The 15,461-nt window shown below is 36.7% G+C and overlaps 1 protein-coding gene across 1 annotated transcript in view; it reads left to right on the top strand.

Moving 5' to 3' along the window:
- The window catches only part of LOC144452553 (zinc finger SWIM domain-containing protein 8-like), a 36,848-nt gene extending 21,401 nt beyond the window's left edge, over positions 1–15,447 (top strand). The window contains exons 8-17 of the mRNA XM_078143653.1: positions 910–1,230; positions 2,281–2,467; positions 2,774–2,997; positions 3,531–4,083; positions 4,976–5,174; positions 5,965–6,051; positions 6,959–7,251; positions 8,058–8,269; positions 9,047–9,953; positions 10,733–15,447. Coding sequence (XP_077999779.1) covers positions 910–1,230; positions 2,281–2,467; positions 2,774–2,997; positions 3,531–4,083; positions 4,976–5,174; positions 5,965–6,051; positions 6,959–7,251; positions 8,058–8,269; positions 9,047–9,953; positions 10,733–11,127 — 3,378 coding nt within the window. The 3' untranslated portion in view covers positions 11,128–15,447. The remainder of the gene's footprint in view (positions 1–909; positions 1,231–2,280; positions 2,468–2,773; positions 2,998–3,530; positions 4,084–4,975; positions 5,175–5,964; positions 6,052–6,958; positions 7,252–8,057; positions 8,270–9,046; positions 9,954–10,732) is intronic.
- The last annotated feature ends 14 nt before the right edge of the window (positions 15,448–15,461 follow it).

Raw genomic sequence — 15,461 nt, 5'->3', positions numbered from 1 at the left:
TGAATGCCATGTGGATGTATGTCTGTGACTAAGTTAAATCTGAATTGTTTTTGTAAGTTATAACTGAGTGTATTCCTCAGCAATCAATATCTTTTGCAATATTGTTAGCTTACCATAATAAGTGTTCAAAGGACAGCATCAAAAGTGATTCTTTTTGTTACCCCAAGTTGTACGCCTATTACCTCTGCAGTCTGGGTTTGAACCCACCAAGTATCAGCTTGGTTTGATTAATATGTACAAACATGTAACCAGGTACTAGGTCTGTATGTAAGAAGGGTGATGCTCAGTTAGATCCTGCAGGTTTTCTCCAAGTACTCTGGTTTCCTCCTGCTTCTTCAACACTAGGGCACTGTTCTTGTGGCTACCATTCAGTATTCAACAAATTCCTGAATGTATTTGGATGATTAAAGATTATTATTATTATTATTAAGGATAAAATGAACTAAGCCAGACGATATTAAACACAGTGAGACCTAAGGAGCCTTTGTCACTAGGAGTTTCCTACATTTTGTAGATGAGTAGTGACAACCCTTAGGTCAAGAGTATTTTACGACTGAATGAAGACAAATATTGGAGAATAACATAATTATATGAGTGCCTGTAATATCAAAGGAAAATCGGGGAAAGTAATCATGGCAGTTTTGAATGTTTTGACTCATATTTTGAACACAGCAGAACCAGTGACGTAAACATGCGTTGGCATGACATAGACGCATGTTGGCATGACGTAGACATGCGTTGTCGTGATATGTGACAGACAACAACCAGAGTATATATTCCATATTTTTTGTTCCAACTTGGTTCGTGCATGGTATAATGATAGTTACATGTATATCTGAAATGATGCTGAGGCAAAGAAAAGAAACATATATGATATGATAATGAAGGTCTTTATATTGAATTTTACAGATTTTATTTGCCCAGGCTGAAGCCCTGTATGCTCATGGATACACACGACAAGCGTGTAGACTAGCACACCAGTTGGCAGAAGAGCTGTTAACCAAATGTCCTAAAGTGACGTCGGATTCAGCAACATTAGGAGGTCTATCCAACAAGGCAAGGAAGAGACAAATCCACACGTTAAGTCTTCTGGCTAGTAATACTCTAGCTAAGGCAGCATTCTTATGTAGTGTACTATCAGAAGGCACAGAGTCATATCATGTAGCATTTCAAGTAGCCATGATGGGATTGGAAATGTGCAGACTACCAGCATCAACTAAGGCACTAGAGGTAAGACTATACACATCGAACTGTACAGCAGCTACAACTACACGTCACATTATTTATTTACTTGTCACACACACTCAAAAAAAGAATATACTTACATCACTAGAAAAGTAAGAAATTCTAACATCACAAAAATGGAAGAAAATCTGTGCGACAGGGGACTGGCAAATAGCAAAAACAGAGCTGATCAGTGGCTAGTTCCCAGTCAGTGTTTTCAAACAACACGCTGCAAGTCAATAATATCGTTTTCGTTTTAACACATTTTCATGTGTCTATATGATATGCTAAAAAACATTTTTTGACCATATACATGAAAACACGGAAGACAAAATTCAAAAACGGTGTTATTTCATATATGCAAACATAACATAACAGTTTAAGCATGTATGTAAGTATGTAATTGATAGGGTCCTCCATGAGGTCAACTTGGAGTGTTTTTGAATTATTGCATTGTCAGTTGTTTACACGATACCTTTTTGAATCTTTCCATCTCTAACCATCTACATGAACTCACAATCCACTTTTGGCAACATTTTCAAATCACTGTGTGTTCATGTGTTTTTTTCTCTGTGTAAACAGTAGTTGCATTTTAATATGAAAACTGCATTGTGTAGATGGGGCGAAAGAAGAGAGAAATTAACCCAAAATTGTGTTCAAAATGTAAACAATATTATGACCCCCCCTACTTTAGGTGTTATTTTTAAAAATTTAAAATGCAGAAGTTATCTGATTCACACACACATGCATCTCAGAGTTCCATGGAATAAAAAAACAGGTTTATTGGCTCTGCAGTTGTCAAGTAGGGAGAGTTATTTTTATGTTTCCCAATGGATCTGCAGACTGCATGGGATGGACAAACACACACACAAAAAAGACCGACGCTGTATTTAAGTGATGTGTCTACTGACCAGAAATAATTTTTTTTTTTGCCTTATCAACAAACAATGGGGCATTTCAACCGGCTGTAGTATCCTACGCCCAGTGAACTCCCTGTCTCTATCTGTAGACTTAATCATTTAAAATTAAAAGTGAAACCGTCTTTTATTATTACAGGTAAAACTAGCTCATCAGGAATCAGAACTTGTGTCACTTCTAAAGAAGATACCTTTGTCTACAGCTGAACTATCTGTGCTTAGAGATAAAGCTGAACAATTAAAAGATGGAAGACTGAATACCAGGGGGGATTCTCTCCTACCCATTATGCAGGCCACTTTTATATTTGATGCCCTCTCTGCTCCATGTAAGTGTATTCACTTTGGTTTTCACTTTGTGCACACGCATGCACACATGCCTGCACACATACACACACACACACACACAAAAAACAAACAAAAAACCATACAGTATGTACCTCCTTACATACATCATACATACATACATACATACATACATACATACATACATACATACATACATACATACATACACACACACATACATACACACACACACAGAGTTACACAGATCCATATATTATACAATTCTGATGACTTTATAAACTTGAGTAAATCTGTATTGACTCGACAAACCTGTTATATTATTACAGGCACTTCACCTAATGCTAGTCGTCCGTCAAGTCGGTGTACTAAGGAACGTTTACCAAGTGATGAACAGCTTGGTTTTGATGCAGCCGTAGCAGCATTGAGTTTGAAAGCTAATGTATGTGAAGCTGACCATCCTTTGCTGTGTGAAGGTATTAGAAGACAACGGGGTGATTTGGCTATCATGTTGTTGTTGAGGTATAAAGATGACCAACGGAAACTAAGACTGGTAAGTTGTCTTTCTAATGAACTGATCATCGTTGTACACCATATCCTCTTTAAGGTACCATTCAAGATGCACCGTCAAGAGGCAGTGTCACGGAAGAAATAACAACTCCGGTTTGTGAGGATGAAAACAGATAATGCGTCTTGATAATGCTAACTGGGGTGTCTTTAATCAGGATAGTAATGGCATTGAGTTATATTGTGATTTCTGTAATCTGCCTGAACAAAGTAACACAGGTTCTGCTCTCCCCTTTAATTTCTGTGTTATCCTTAAACAAGGTAACAAGGGATACTGAGCTGTTTTTTTAATTTCTGTAATTTCCCCGAACAAGGTAACAAGGGTACTCAACCCTCTTGTAATTTCTGTGTTTTCGTTAAACATGGTAAGGAGGAACATCACTATCTTGTAAAATTAGTGTCTTCTCTGAACACAGGAACAGGGGTACTGAGATAACTTGGAATTTCTGTGTTGTCCCTGACTGAAGTAACGAGGCACAGAGTCAGCTTGTAATTTCTCAGCACCTTCTTATTTTGTAGATCTTAGATGCTCTATTGGATAAAACACCTCAGCAGAGACACAAACCTCCAGGTAACAATCAACCAACATTATTAACAAAGTCAGTCAATCAGGTGACAGCCTGTAAATCAGGCAGCCAATCAGAAGCTTCAAAATCACCAAGACCAGCTGGTGATGTTGAAGACACCGCTGTTCCATCCAGTAGCCAATCTGTTGTGAGAAATGAAGCTCTAGTTACGGTGCCAGCTGAGTGTGGAGGAGAAGCTGAGCGAAATAGAAACGTGTGGCAACCCGAAGATGCCAACCAAGAAGTATCAGATGTGCAGAATGGAGTGAGTCAAATGAATATATCAGGGAATGCCAAAGGTACGAACTCGGAAGATAACGGAGAGACAGAACATGTGCAGGGTATGGAGGCTGGGAAGTATAACAGTAAGAATGATTTAGTGACAGAATGGCAAGAAGAGGCAGCAGCAGCCATGTCTGAAGCCCGCCCTCAAGAGTGGGATCATCACCAGGATGCACATTTCTGGCAATCTAGGATGTGGTTTAAGCCATCAAGGAGAATCAGAGGTTAGTTATAGCATTTCTTGTTAGTATTTTCAATATTCTAGAGACTTTAAAAGTATGCAGAGCTCTCCACAAGGGTTTTTTGAAGGGCGTCGCCTCTCTGTTTGTATGGACTGCCCCATTATCTAATATACTGCCCCTGTACACGTTCCCCTTTGTTTTCGACATGAACAGTTTCCATGGATTCTTACTATTAATCACACACAAGTCTCTGAATAGACTATCACCAACCTTTCATATCTGAAATAATTCACATGAAACCAACTCTCAGGATACTCAGATCATCTGCCAAATGTTTACTGCATGAACCTAAGTACAAAGTATTGTCATATGGTGGGCGTGCATTCTCATGTGCTGCACCCAGTCAATGAAATGCACTGTCATTGGAAATATGACAAAAATGAATGGCTAACACCCTAAAAAAGAAGTTAAAGACATATCTATTCTCCAGAGCATTCTAACTGTACAGTGTCTCTGAACTCTACATCGTAGTGGAAACTGGTGCTCTATAAATTCACTGATTGATTGATTGATTGATTGATTGATTGTTGGTGCAGGAAGCAAAAAGTTTGTTAGCTGCTATCACTCTGCATAACGTAGAGTGTAGCAAACCAAACTAGTGGGAAATCTTTAAAAATATTTATAGAATAATGCTAATCTATTAGTATTAGTATTTCATGTCAAATCTAGAAATACAGGCGTTCAACTCAGAACGACATGATGAAAAATAATTCACAATATACAATGGAAATGAAGGTACATAAACAAAATCTACATCAGACTGTAATAGAATCTGGCAGAGAGATGTAGTGAGAATTCTAAAAGTTGTGTAAACTTTTTAAAAAAAAGATTCATACGGTATGAAAATCGCTAAAATGAATGGAATTGTTTGTAGGTGTGATAACTGATGCATCTCGTCATCAACTTGAACATCAAGCTATGTTTGGACGACGACAACAGTTGTTTGCATGGAGACATCCCCCTGGACCAGGTAGTGATAGTAGCAGCAGTGGTAACTCTAGTGATTCTGTCAGTTCTAGTAGCTCTGGTGAAAAGGGGCCAACAACTAGACAAAAGATACGTGATTTGGAAAGGTAAGCAAGATGAGAGTTTATGAGTGTCTAGGATGAGGTCATCTGAACTAATCAAGGGGTTTTGATTTCACTGTTCTCCATCTCTCCCCTTGAAGCTGAAGCGTTGACAGCTCTATATGTTACCATGTGCCCAAATGGCTACAAAGTATCATTATCAAACAAGATATTGACCAATCATAGTGTTCCTTTTATACTATCCTCAACCTCCCATGTCAACTGATTTTGGCAATATGGCTGCCCTTGACACTGGAATTAACTTCAAAGTAGTTGAAAGATGCTCCCCAACAGTATACCATACAGTCCACTCTGCTTTTCAGAAAGGGCTTTGTGAAAATGAGCTTATGCTATTCAGACTATGTTGAACTGTTGCATGCATGACAAAGTGTTGGTGCCACTATCATAAAAAACTTAATGAGGCACCCAATACCTGCAATAGCATTTCACCTCATGCTAGAGGGTCAAAATAGAACAAGACAGAGGACTTATTCTCAAGTATTTGCAATAGCATGTCACCTCATGCTAGAGGGTCAAAATAGAAGAAGAAGGTTGACATATTCTCTGCACTACAGTAATGCATGTGAAGCGCATGGAGCAGAAGTTATAGTATCGACCAAGGAATCGAATAGTCATTATGTTTAATGACACACCCATACTCAGAGTCATAGGTGGTAGAATTCTAATACAGGTTCTGAGAATTGGGCATTGAGTAGTTGATGACAGCCAGTCATCTTAATATCAGTAACTGTTGAGGCAGTATCATTTGACCAAATGTCTATTTTGTATTAACTAGTTCTGGTGTAACAGTACGTCTAGGACCTGCCTTAGCTGCTGAGATAGGAGAATCCAGGAGTTCAACACCAAGTCCTAAAATTAACAGGTATTAATGAGAATATTTTCTTTGTTTTGCAATTCTTGTGAACATGGATATTTTATCTGAAATAAATAGAAATGGTAATAATTGAATGTTCATTATCGCTAAAGCCTAAGTTATCATGACATGTCTGCATTGTAATGTGTGTTGCAAAGAATCTAAAAAAGAGTTTCATTTATAATGCATATAAATAAAATACAAATTAAAAGTGTCCTTCATGGTTAGTACATGTTGATATATATCTTATTTCTCATTATTTCTTTACCAAGATATTTCGTTACTATTGAATATTTACAATCACTTAACCTGAAACAAAGTTGAGTCGTCTGGCCCATCGAAAATCTTAGTGACAATTTTATTCTATTACTGAACAAATATCTCTGTTGGTAAGAGATTTGTTTAGTCAGACGATAAAATGTAGTGTTATCAATAATTGTTGAGCCAGATGACGCTTGTTCCAGGTTTCATGATTTTAAATGACTTTTTCTGTCACTCTTTCTAAAACATGTTGTGAGATTCAACTACTCTATTCACTGTGTAAATGTATCTTTGTTAAGTTATCAGTTTTCACTGTGAGTGTGAAACATATCATATCAGGGGTTGTCGGTGGCCAAGTGGTTAAACCACTTGCCTCTTACCACTGCGGTTGGGGTTCGAACCCCATTCAGGGTTCGATTAAATTTACCACGCTGTAAGTAAGAAGAGTGTCGTTCAGTTTGACTCTACCGAACAACGTTTTCCCCGGGTACTCCGGTTTCCTCCTGCATTAACACTGAACCAATGAGGGATGGCCCTCACTGGACTTCTTGGGAGACAAGTGTTTAAATGCTTAAAGAACTATCCAGTATAAATAAAGATTATTATTATTATTATTATAAGTAGTGTATAGCAACTGTATTTCTATTATTAGCAGGTACCGACGTGGTCGTCGCAATGAGGGTTTATCACCAACTGTACCAAACCAACCTAGTGAAGCAGCTGCTCATTTCTACTTTGAACTCGCCAAGACGGTTCTAAACAAAGCAGGGGGAAGCAGCAGTACTTCTTTGTTCACACAACCAGCCAATAGTTCCAACCAAGCAGGACCCCATCGTGCGTTACACCTGTGTGCATTTGAAATTGGTCTCTATGCTTTAGGTCTACATAACTATGTCTCTCCTAACTGGTTGTCTAGGACGTACTCATCACATGTATCATGGATAACTGGTAAGGATTTTAAAGGGCTAATTTTCAATACCGGGTCAATGTCTCAACATTTCCCAACGTGTGTCAAGTCAACATTTTCATGAATACAATCCCAAAACACAACTAATTTTCAATCCTGGGTCAGTGTCCCGACACTCCCAATGTGTATCAAGCCAACATTTTCATGAATACAGTCTTAAGGAATGTTGAACTATTTTCAAAAATACAGTGACAGATTTCTTTCCTGTATATTCATAATACCATAGTCTAACATTAGGTGATAACAAATTTGTAATACACTCCCTAAAATGACAGTCTTATAGGCACTCTATGGGCTCTGTGACTGTGTTACATGGTCAAAGTCATCTCGCATAAATGAACATCAACTTAATCTGAAACCCTATGTATATGCAGATTAGGCCTATGATATGAAGCACTTACAAGGTATTTTTTGATTGGTTGTGTAACTGTAAACTTTTAGTGTATAACTATAAGGTCTGTTCTGATTGGATGAAACGTTTATATGATGTAATACATCCCTCCAAATATCAATCCATCTCAGTTACATCAACATAACATTATTCAGTTTACCTTTGATGCCAGTATGTCAGTTTGCATATGTAAAAAAATATGCAACAAATTTCTGTTTAAGTTCCTTCCATGTCATTTTTAATCACTTTATGGCGTATCTTTAGTACAGAATAAAGTATTTGCACATGTAAAATTTGGTTGAATGTTTGTAGTCAAGTTTTCAGCTTGTATACATGAAGTTATTTTTTAAATGATTATTATCATACTCATGTGCCCTTTGACCTTTCACCCCACAGGTCAAGCCATGGAGATTGGTAGTGCAGCTATCTCACTCCTAGTAGAATCATGGGAAGGTCATTTGACTCCACCTGAAGTAGCATCTCTGGCTGACAGGGCATCAAGAGGTCGTGACCCTAACATGGTCCGCACAGCTGCTGAGTTAGCTCTGTCCTGTTTACCACATGCCCATGCATTGAATCCAGCAGAAGTCAACAGAGCATTAATGCAGGTGAGTTTTCTATTTAAAGCTGCACTAGCTGTAACTGGAATGTTTAAAAAAAAGAAATGTGTTAGGTACAATAACTTACTCGTAATATCATACACAATGAACAGTTACTGTATTACATCGCCTGTGGTAGTATCGTACACTGTGAACAGTATTACATCACCTGTGTTAGGTACAATAACTTACTAGTAATATTGTACACCCTGAACAGTATTGCATCACCTGTGTTAGGTACAATAACTTACTCGTAATATCGTGCACCGTGAACAGTATTACATCACCTGTGTTAGGTACAATGTTGATGTATAATGTACATATTTTCAGAGATATTTAGTTTTGTTTTCACTGCCCTCTTTATATTTTGTCATGTATTTATTATAAATGTTATTTACAGTGTCTAAGGAGACAGACTTGATTAGCAAGTAGCTATTTTCTGGTCTCCTTTTACCTACCTCAAAAAAATATATTATTTATTTTGTCTACAAATGTAAATTTAATAAGTAGGTAATAAAGAAGATATATATATATATATATATATACAATAACTTACTCATAATATCATGCACCCTGAACAGTATTAAATCATTTTTAGTTGTCAACAATAGCTAGAACTTATAAAGAATAGGTGGGTCAATAAATAGTCTAGAATATATTTCATCATTAGGTCATCATACACTGGACATATTAAAAAAAAGTGGTATTAATTTCATCTGCTACCTATGTCTGTTTTTGCAAAGGCAATGTTTTGATTATCATATATTTTTCTACTTGTTCACACAGTGTAAAGAACAAGATATGAAAATGTTAGAGAGGGCCTGCACAGCTGTAGAGAAAGCAGCCAAAGGTGGTGGTGTTTACCCTGAGGTATTGTTTAATGTAGCAAGACAGTGGAATTGGTTGTTTGAACAGTCCTGTCATAATGGGGATAACAACTTACCAAGCCAAGTTGCAGTAATGACCAACTCTCAAGTCACTGTCACCTCATCCATGGATGCCAGTACAACGAGTAACACGTTGCCAGTCACTGAAAACATGACTGGTGCTGTCGGTGGAATGAGTCCTAACTACACTACTGCAGTGACATATGCACCTATGTATGCAGAATTTATACCCATCAATACCTATTGTCCAAGACCTGGTTATGAGCAGGCTATACAAGCAAACGTGGCACCACCACCTCCACCACCAGTACCAGTAACTGGTGTCGCAACCGCACAGACAATACCACCAGCATACATTCCACAGTATGGCTACCCACCAGTACCGCAGCCGCCTGCAGCAGGTGCCGCAGCACAGTATGCTGCACCAGTGCCAACGTGTTTACCTATCCCGATTCCATCTCATTTCCACTATGCACCACCGATGCCTGCACCGGCACAACCAACACACATTCCGTGTCAGTTGACCTATACCCATCCATCGTCTGGTCAGTATACGTTACCGACGCCTCCTCCACCTCAGGTGCCATCGACAGCAACATCTCAAACTAACACGTCAACGCAAGTAGTGGGAACACCAGCCAATCAGCAAGCTTTGTACTATCTTCATTCAACATTCCGTGTAGGTATGTTAGCTATGGAAACTCTGGCAAGACGAGTCCACGATGAACGTCCACAGACACGGTTTGCTAGAAATCCACCATATGGTGAAGACATCAAATGGCTACTCAATATTGCTATGAAATTAGGTAAGTGTACCAAACTGTTAAATCTTGTTAAGAGTTAGGGGTGAGATCAATAGTTCAATGTAAATTCTTTTACTTTTGGGGGTGGGGGTGTATTGAGCCATTTTAGTTGTAATCCTACAAAGTCGATTTCACAAATATTTCTTTAGAAAATGTCAAATTGAGAAAAGAGAGAAATTTTGCTATACTAAATGCATGACACTAAAATACAGTAAAGTGTCAACAAAAGAACTTTATTTTCCCCACTACATACTGGCTTTACATTCATAGCACTACATAGTACTACATGTATACATACTGATTTGAAGCAAAAAGCTCAAAATGTGTAGTAAAAAAATGATTTAGGGAGCCACGATAAAATTGTTTTATAAATTAAAAATCCAAACTAAATACCCAATCCTCATCGATATGGCCACTTCAAGAGAATGAAGAAGTACATTATTACGGCAGCATACCTATATGAAAATTTAAACAAATCAGCATCTTTGTGTCGTAAAGTGTGTGTATTCAAATTTACTGCTAGTAAAACACCCAATTGTTTAGGTGTTGGAATTGCTTAATATGATATAGAGTTTGAGTTAATATAATATTAGAGTTTGAGTTCTGACAGCGTCTTGTTAGCAAATCAAGTAACAGTTATTTAATACACATTACCTTGAATTCACATTTCCATTAACTATTTCTGTATCCACTCTTCCTCTGCGCTTCGAGCTCTTTGGAGATGAGGCACATTACAAATCATCTTATTATTATTATTATTATTATTTTGTTGTCATTTACAGGAACTTCTTTTCTACAACAATTCTGTGTGGGTGCTGTTAACGTGATTGTCAGCCCGTTCATACTTCAGGATATCGCCATTGAAGCAGCGCATTATCTAACACAGACAAACCATGCCCAGTTCTCATCTAATCTACGATCTCCTATCCTGAGTCCAATCATTCAAAAATGCCTGCAAATGTACACCCAGTGTATTCACAGTCGTGTGTTCCATATCACACCAAATGAGTATGATGACTTCATCAGTGTTGTACGTACAGCTCGCGGGGCGTTTTCCATGGTGCCAGGAGGAATGGTCCAATTCAGTGAACTGTTACGAACTTTGCAACGTTCGAAATCTTGTAAGAAAGAACTTTGGCAGAGACTTTGGAATTGCCTGGCAACAGGCAACATGTGAACAATGAGTAATGCGATAAACTTAGTCCTACAAGTATTGCCAGCCTGGAAAAATGTATACAAAAAAAATATGTGTGAGTAATGATGTGAAATATGCTAAAAGGTCAAAGGTTGTAGAATTGTGATGATGTCTTTTCAGATGACAGTGATGTCAGGACAAATGAGTCTGAGTTACATACTATCATTTTGTTATTTCTTGTGTAGCGGCTCGTCACTTTTGACTTTGAAAGTTCATTAATTCAATGTTGACAGTATTTTCAAAAAGGAAAAAAAAACACCAAAAGAAAAAAATTAATGAAAACATGAAAAAGAAAAAAATATAAAAAAAAAATTCACTGAATCATCCACCCCTGTGTTGTGTAAAACTTTGGAATGACTGTATTGTGTTTGATAATGGACAAGTTTATTTGTCAGTGATGCAGGGGATGTAGCATGTTAGAATGATGGGTATTGGCTGTAATTTGTTGTTTTTTTCATTTCAGTACTGATTGTAACTTAAAACTATAAAAAAATAATCAAAAAAGATGAAATTTATTTTTTAAAGACTTTTGCAGATTCAGTGAGTACAACATTGGATACATAGAGAAGCAGTGTTGCTGTAACTTCTGTCAAATTTCTGGCCGTTTCTTTTATCTTTTGCTCTGCAACCTACTTTTCAATAGTTTTTTACTTGCAACTATGATCATTTGTAATTGTTGGTGTCCCTGTGAATCATTCACTAAACTTTGTAACACAACTGCATGACTTAAAAAAGATATTTTTGTGTGGTTGTTGCTATGGGCATTGTCGTGGTTGCTATGCAGGTTTGTGTTGATATATCTGGATACTAATGCACTTGACAACCCCTTACTATTGTTGTTTTTAGCATAAGATTGTCAGTCGTAAGAGAGTGCCCACTATGATGAATCCTTTGGTTTGATGTAATCACCAAGTTCTGTAGTCTGTAAGATACAACATTCATACCATGGTATTACCTTAGCCACCACTCACATCTGCACTGTGGTACAGATCTTAAATACATACTTGAATGCAAGAATTGTCAACAAAAAAATGTCTTAAGTGGCCATATGGATAAGGATTGGGTATTTATTTTGGATTTTTAATTTATGAAACAATTTTATTATGGCTTCCTACTTGAAAAACCAATGTGAAATAAGATGACAAATCCTTGTTTGTAACTCAGTATATGGCAGAAGATTAACAAATATGTAAAACCTTAGTTATTGTACATACAATAATAAACTTTTTACACATTCTTTTAGCTCTTTGCAGTGTTTTAACTTTTTAGATTAAAAATCCAAAACAAATACCTAATCTTCATCCATATGGCCACTTTAATTTGAATTTAATCATTCAATAAAGACAAGTTAGTTTGTATGGATGTGGTATGGTGGAAAGGACTGATTTTACCAATGGCTGTGTCAAATCCAGTTATGAAGCACTGTTTTGGCCTGACCAAAGTTATTCTAAGTTTAGTTTCAAAAAATGAAAGCAAATTTTTTTTTTTATGGGGATGAAGTCTTCATGATCAGTACTGTGCTTATAGATCTTTGAATTTAGAGACGAGAAAAACTGATGTTAATTCTGTGATTCAAAGCAAATACAGCTGTCTGCTTTCTGTTTACTTAACTTTTATGTCATTTTTTTAAGGAGAAAATCTGTCCTTAGGCCTTACTACTGCTTTTATCATTGATACTTTATTTGCAATCAGTACATGCTTTAAATGGAATTGTTGTGTTTAACATCACTAAGACGTCACTCATGCTGTAAAATACCATTATTGGTAGTGACATATTCTGGGATATGGAGTGCTTATTTTGTTACATAGTAGATGTATGATATGTGGATGAAACAAATTTATCTATATTTTTAAGCCAATTGAGAAGGGAAATAGAAATGAATGGCCTTGGTAATCCAGGTTTGACAAGGGACTGTAAGTTGTTAGTTTCATGCAGATTCTTCTACCCATGTTGTTGCTTTGGTACACAGATGTGTATACAACACTAGCAAACCAGCCATCTTGAATGGTGCATCATGGGAGATATAGCAAACCAGCCATTTTGAATCATGCATCATGGGAGATATAGCAAACCAGCCATTTTGAATCATGCATCATGGGAGAAAAAACAAACCAGCCATCTTAAATCATGCATCATGGGAGATATAGCAAATTCATCTTCTTTAATGGTGCATCACAGGGGATATAGTAAATTTACCTTCTTGAATATTGCATCATGGGTGATAAAGCCACCATCTTGAATGATGCATCATGGTATGATTCATGCTATCATTCCATTAATTACTACCCCTTCAATATAAACAGTTTAGCACATTGCTTGTAACTACAAACAATGTAGTCTTGATTCACCAAATCGTCGCAGATGGTTCATCCTTCTGAGCACCCCAGATTAGGTAGTATCATAACTATAAATATCCCACCGTCCTCTGTTATGAGATTTCTCAGTGTGGGTATAAACAGTGGAGGGGGGGGGAGACATGTGGCAAATATGAAAGGAAAATTCAACATTGGGTTGAGATATGTCAATCGTGTATGGTTTCATGACAAATTGGCTATTGTTGTAGGGATAAAAACTTCTGTGATTTCTTAAAAGTAGGGTTGTCACTTTTGTGTTTCCTAGTTGTTTGTTTTAAAAGCACTGTAAGAAAAGCAATGAGCCCTACCAAGTGAGAAAGGAACTCACAGATTTTATTTTGATACAAAAATTGTTGTATGCTGTTGTGATCAATGTCTAAATAAGTCCCTTGATAGGGATAGTATAATTTAACCTTACAAGTGAGGTGGATATAATGTCATTTTGTATCTTTGTGTCACTTTGTATGTTTCGACCCTTTTTATGTCTCACTAATGTTTGCACAGAGTTTTGGCAAAATTATTGTGTGAGAGACTGACAGACAGACAGACACAGATGGATGGATAAACAGACAGATGGACGGACGGATGGACAGACATGGATGGATGGACAGATAGACTGATGGATAGATGGACAGACAGACAGACAGACGGATGGATGGACAGACAGGCAGATGGACGGATGGACAAATTGACAGGCAGACAGACAGACCAACAGATGGACAGAGATAGGCACTGAGATTTAGATATGGAGAGGGGTCAAGCTATGGATGAATGCCAATGGCAAATGAAAATCATGAGATATAGAGATTGGAAGGGGAGGAATGGTCCAGGACAGCGAGATGATTAATTTATTTTTAGCTTTATTAAGAGACTCTTGTGATAGAATGGCTAGTAGTAATATGGAGTGTTAGGATGAGAAGTATAAAGGGGGGAAAATAGTAATGAGTATGAATATGTTGGAAAACACAGAAGGAGCTTATCCTTTGTACAGTGTCAACACAATGAGTTTTATCTTAAAAGTACTTCTTCACTATAGTTTATCTGTAATGTTTCAAATTGGTAAGTATTGTTCTTTCATATTTGTATTTTCTTATAAATTGTACATGTTACTGTTTTTAAATGCATCAACTTTAGAAAAAAAGGTCTGATTTTGTTTATTTTGCACGTTTTTCTGTATCACCCAAATTGTTTTTAGACAATCAGAAAAAAAAAATCATCTCTCCAATGTGTAATGTAATTTCAATTATTTTGTTTTCTGGAAAAGTTGTCTCTTTTATGTCCAATTTCTGAAGTTGTACTGATAAAATGACTTTGATGTTATTGAAATTTCAAATCTTTCATTTTTAGACTTTTCCACACACAAAAAAATTATGTATCTGTTGAGTATTTTTCTGGAAAAAAAAATATAAAAAGTATTAACAAGTGATGAATTAGCAGTTAGATGCTTAACATTATGAAAGTCAACGGGAAAAAAAAATAGTTATTTCTTCCAATTTGATTCTAGTCAGTGTGTATGGTAGTAACTTTTTTTGTAATTTGAAATAAGAGGAAGGAATATGAAACCTGGATTGAAATAGTGTTGGACTGCTAGATTTGATAACTCTAACTGTAAATACATATGTTCAGAAACGAGGAAAGAACAAAAAACTTCTGAACATACTTATTTCTCTCTCAAAATTAACCTTCCACTCCCATCACCCTGTAAAAATAAACCGATCCACCTATAGAAAACAATTAGGAATGAACTAAAATGTATGAGGTATGGGAGTGGGCAGGTTGTTAACAACAGGAGCACCATTGTACTGAACTTTGAGGTCTTTTTTTGTTCTTGGTAGACTAGTGAAATGAGACCAATCAGAAACTGGTAGTAATGTTTATTTATGAATTTCATCATTTTTTCTCTTAAAAGTTTGTGAATTATTTATGCTTAAATGTAGGCATCCATGTGATGCTGACAAATA

This window comes from Glandiceps talaboti, chromosome 22 (genome assembly GCF_964340395.1).
Source record: "Glandiceps talaboti chromosome 22, keGlaTala1.1, whole genome shotgun sequence".
NCBI classification, from domain to species: Eukaryota; Metazoa; Hemichordata; class Enteropneusta; family Spengelidae; genus Glandiceps; species Glandiceps talaboti.
This window is presented reverse-complemented; position numbering and strand designations above follow the sequence as displayed.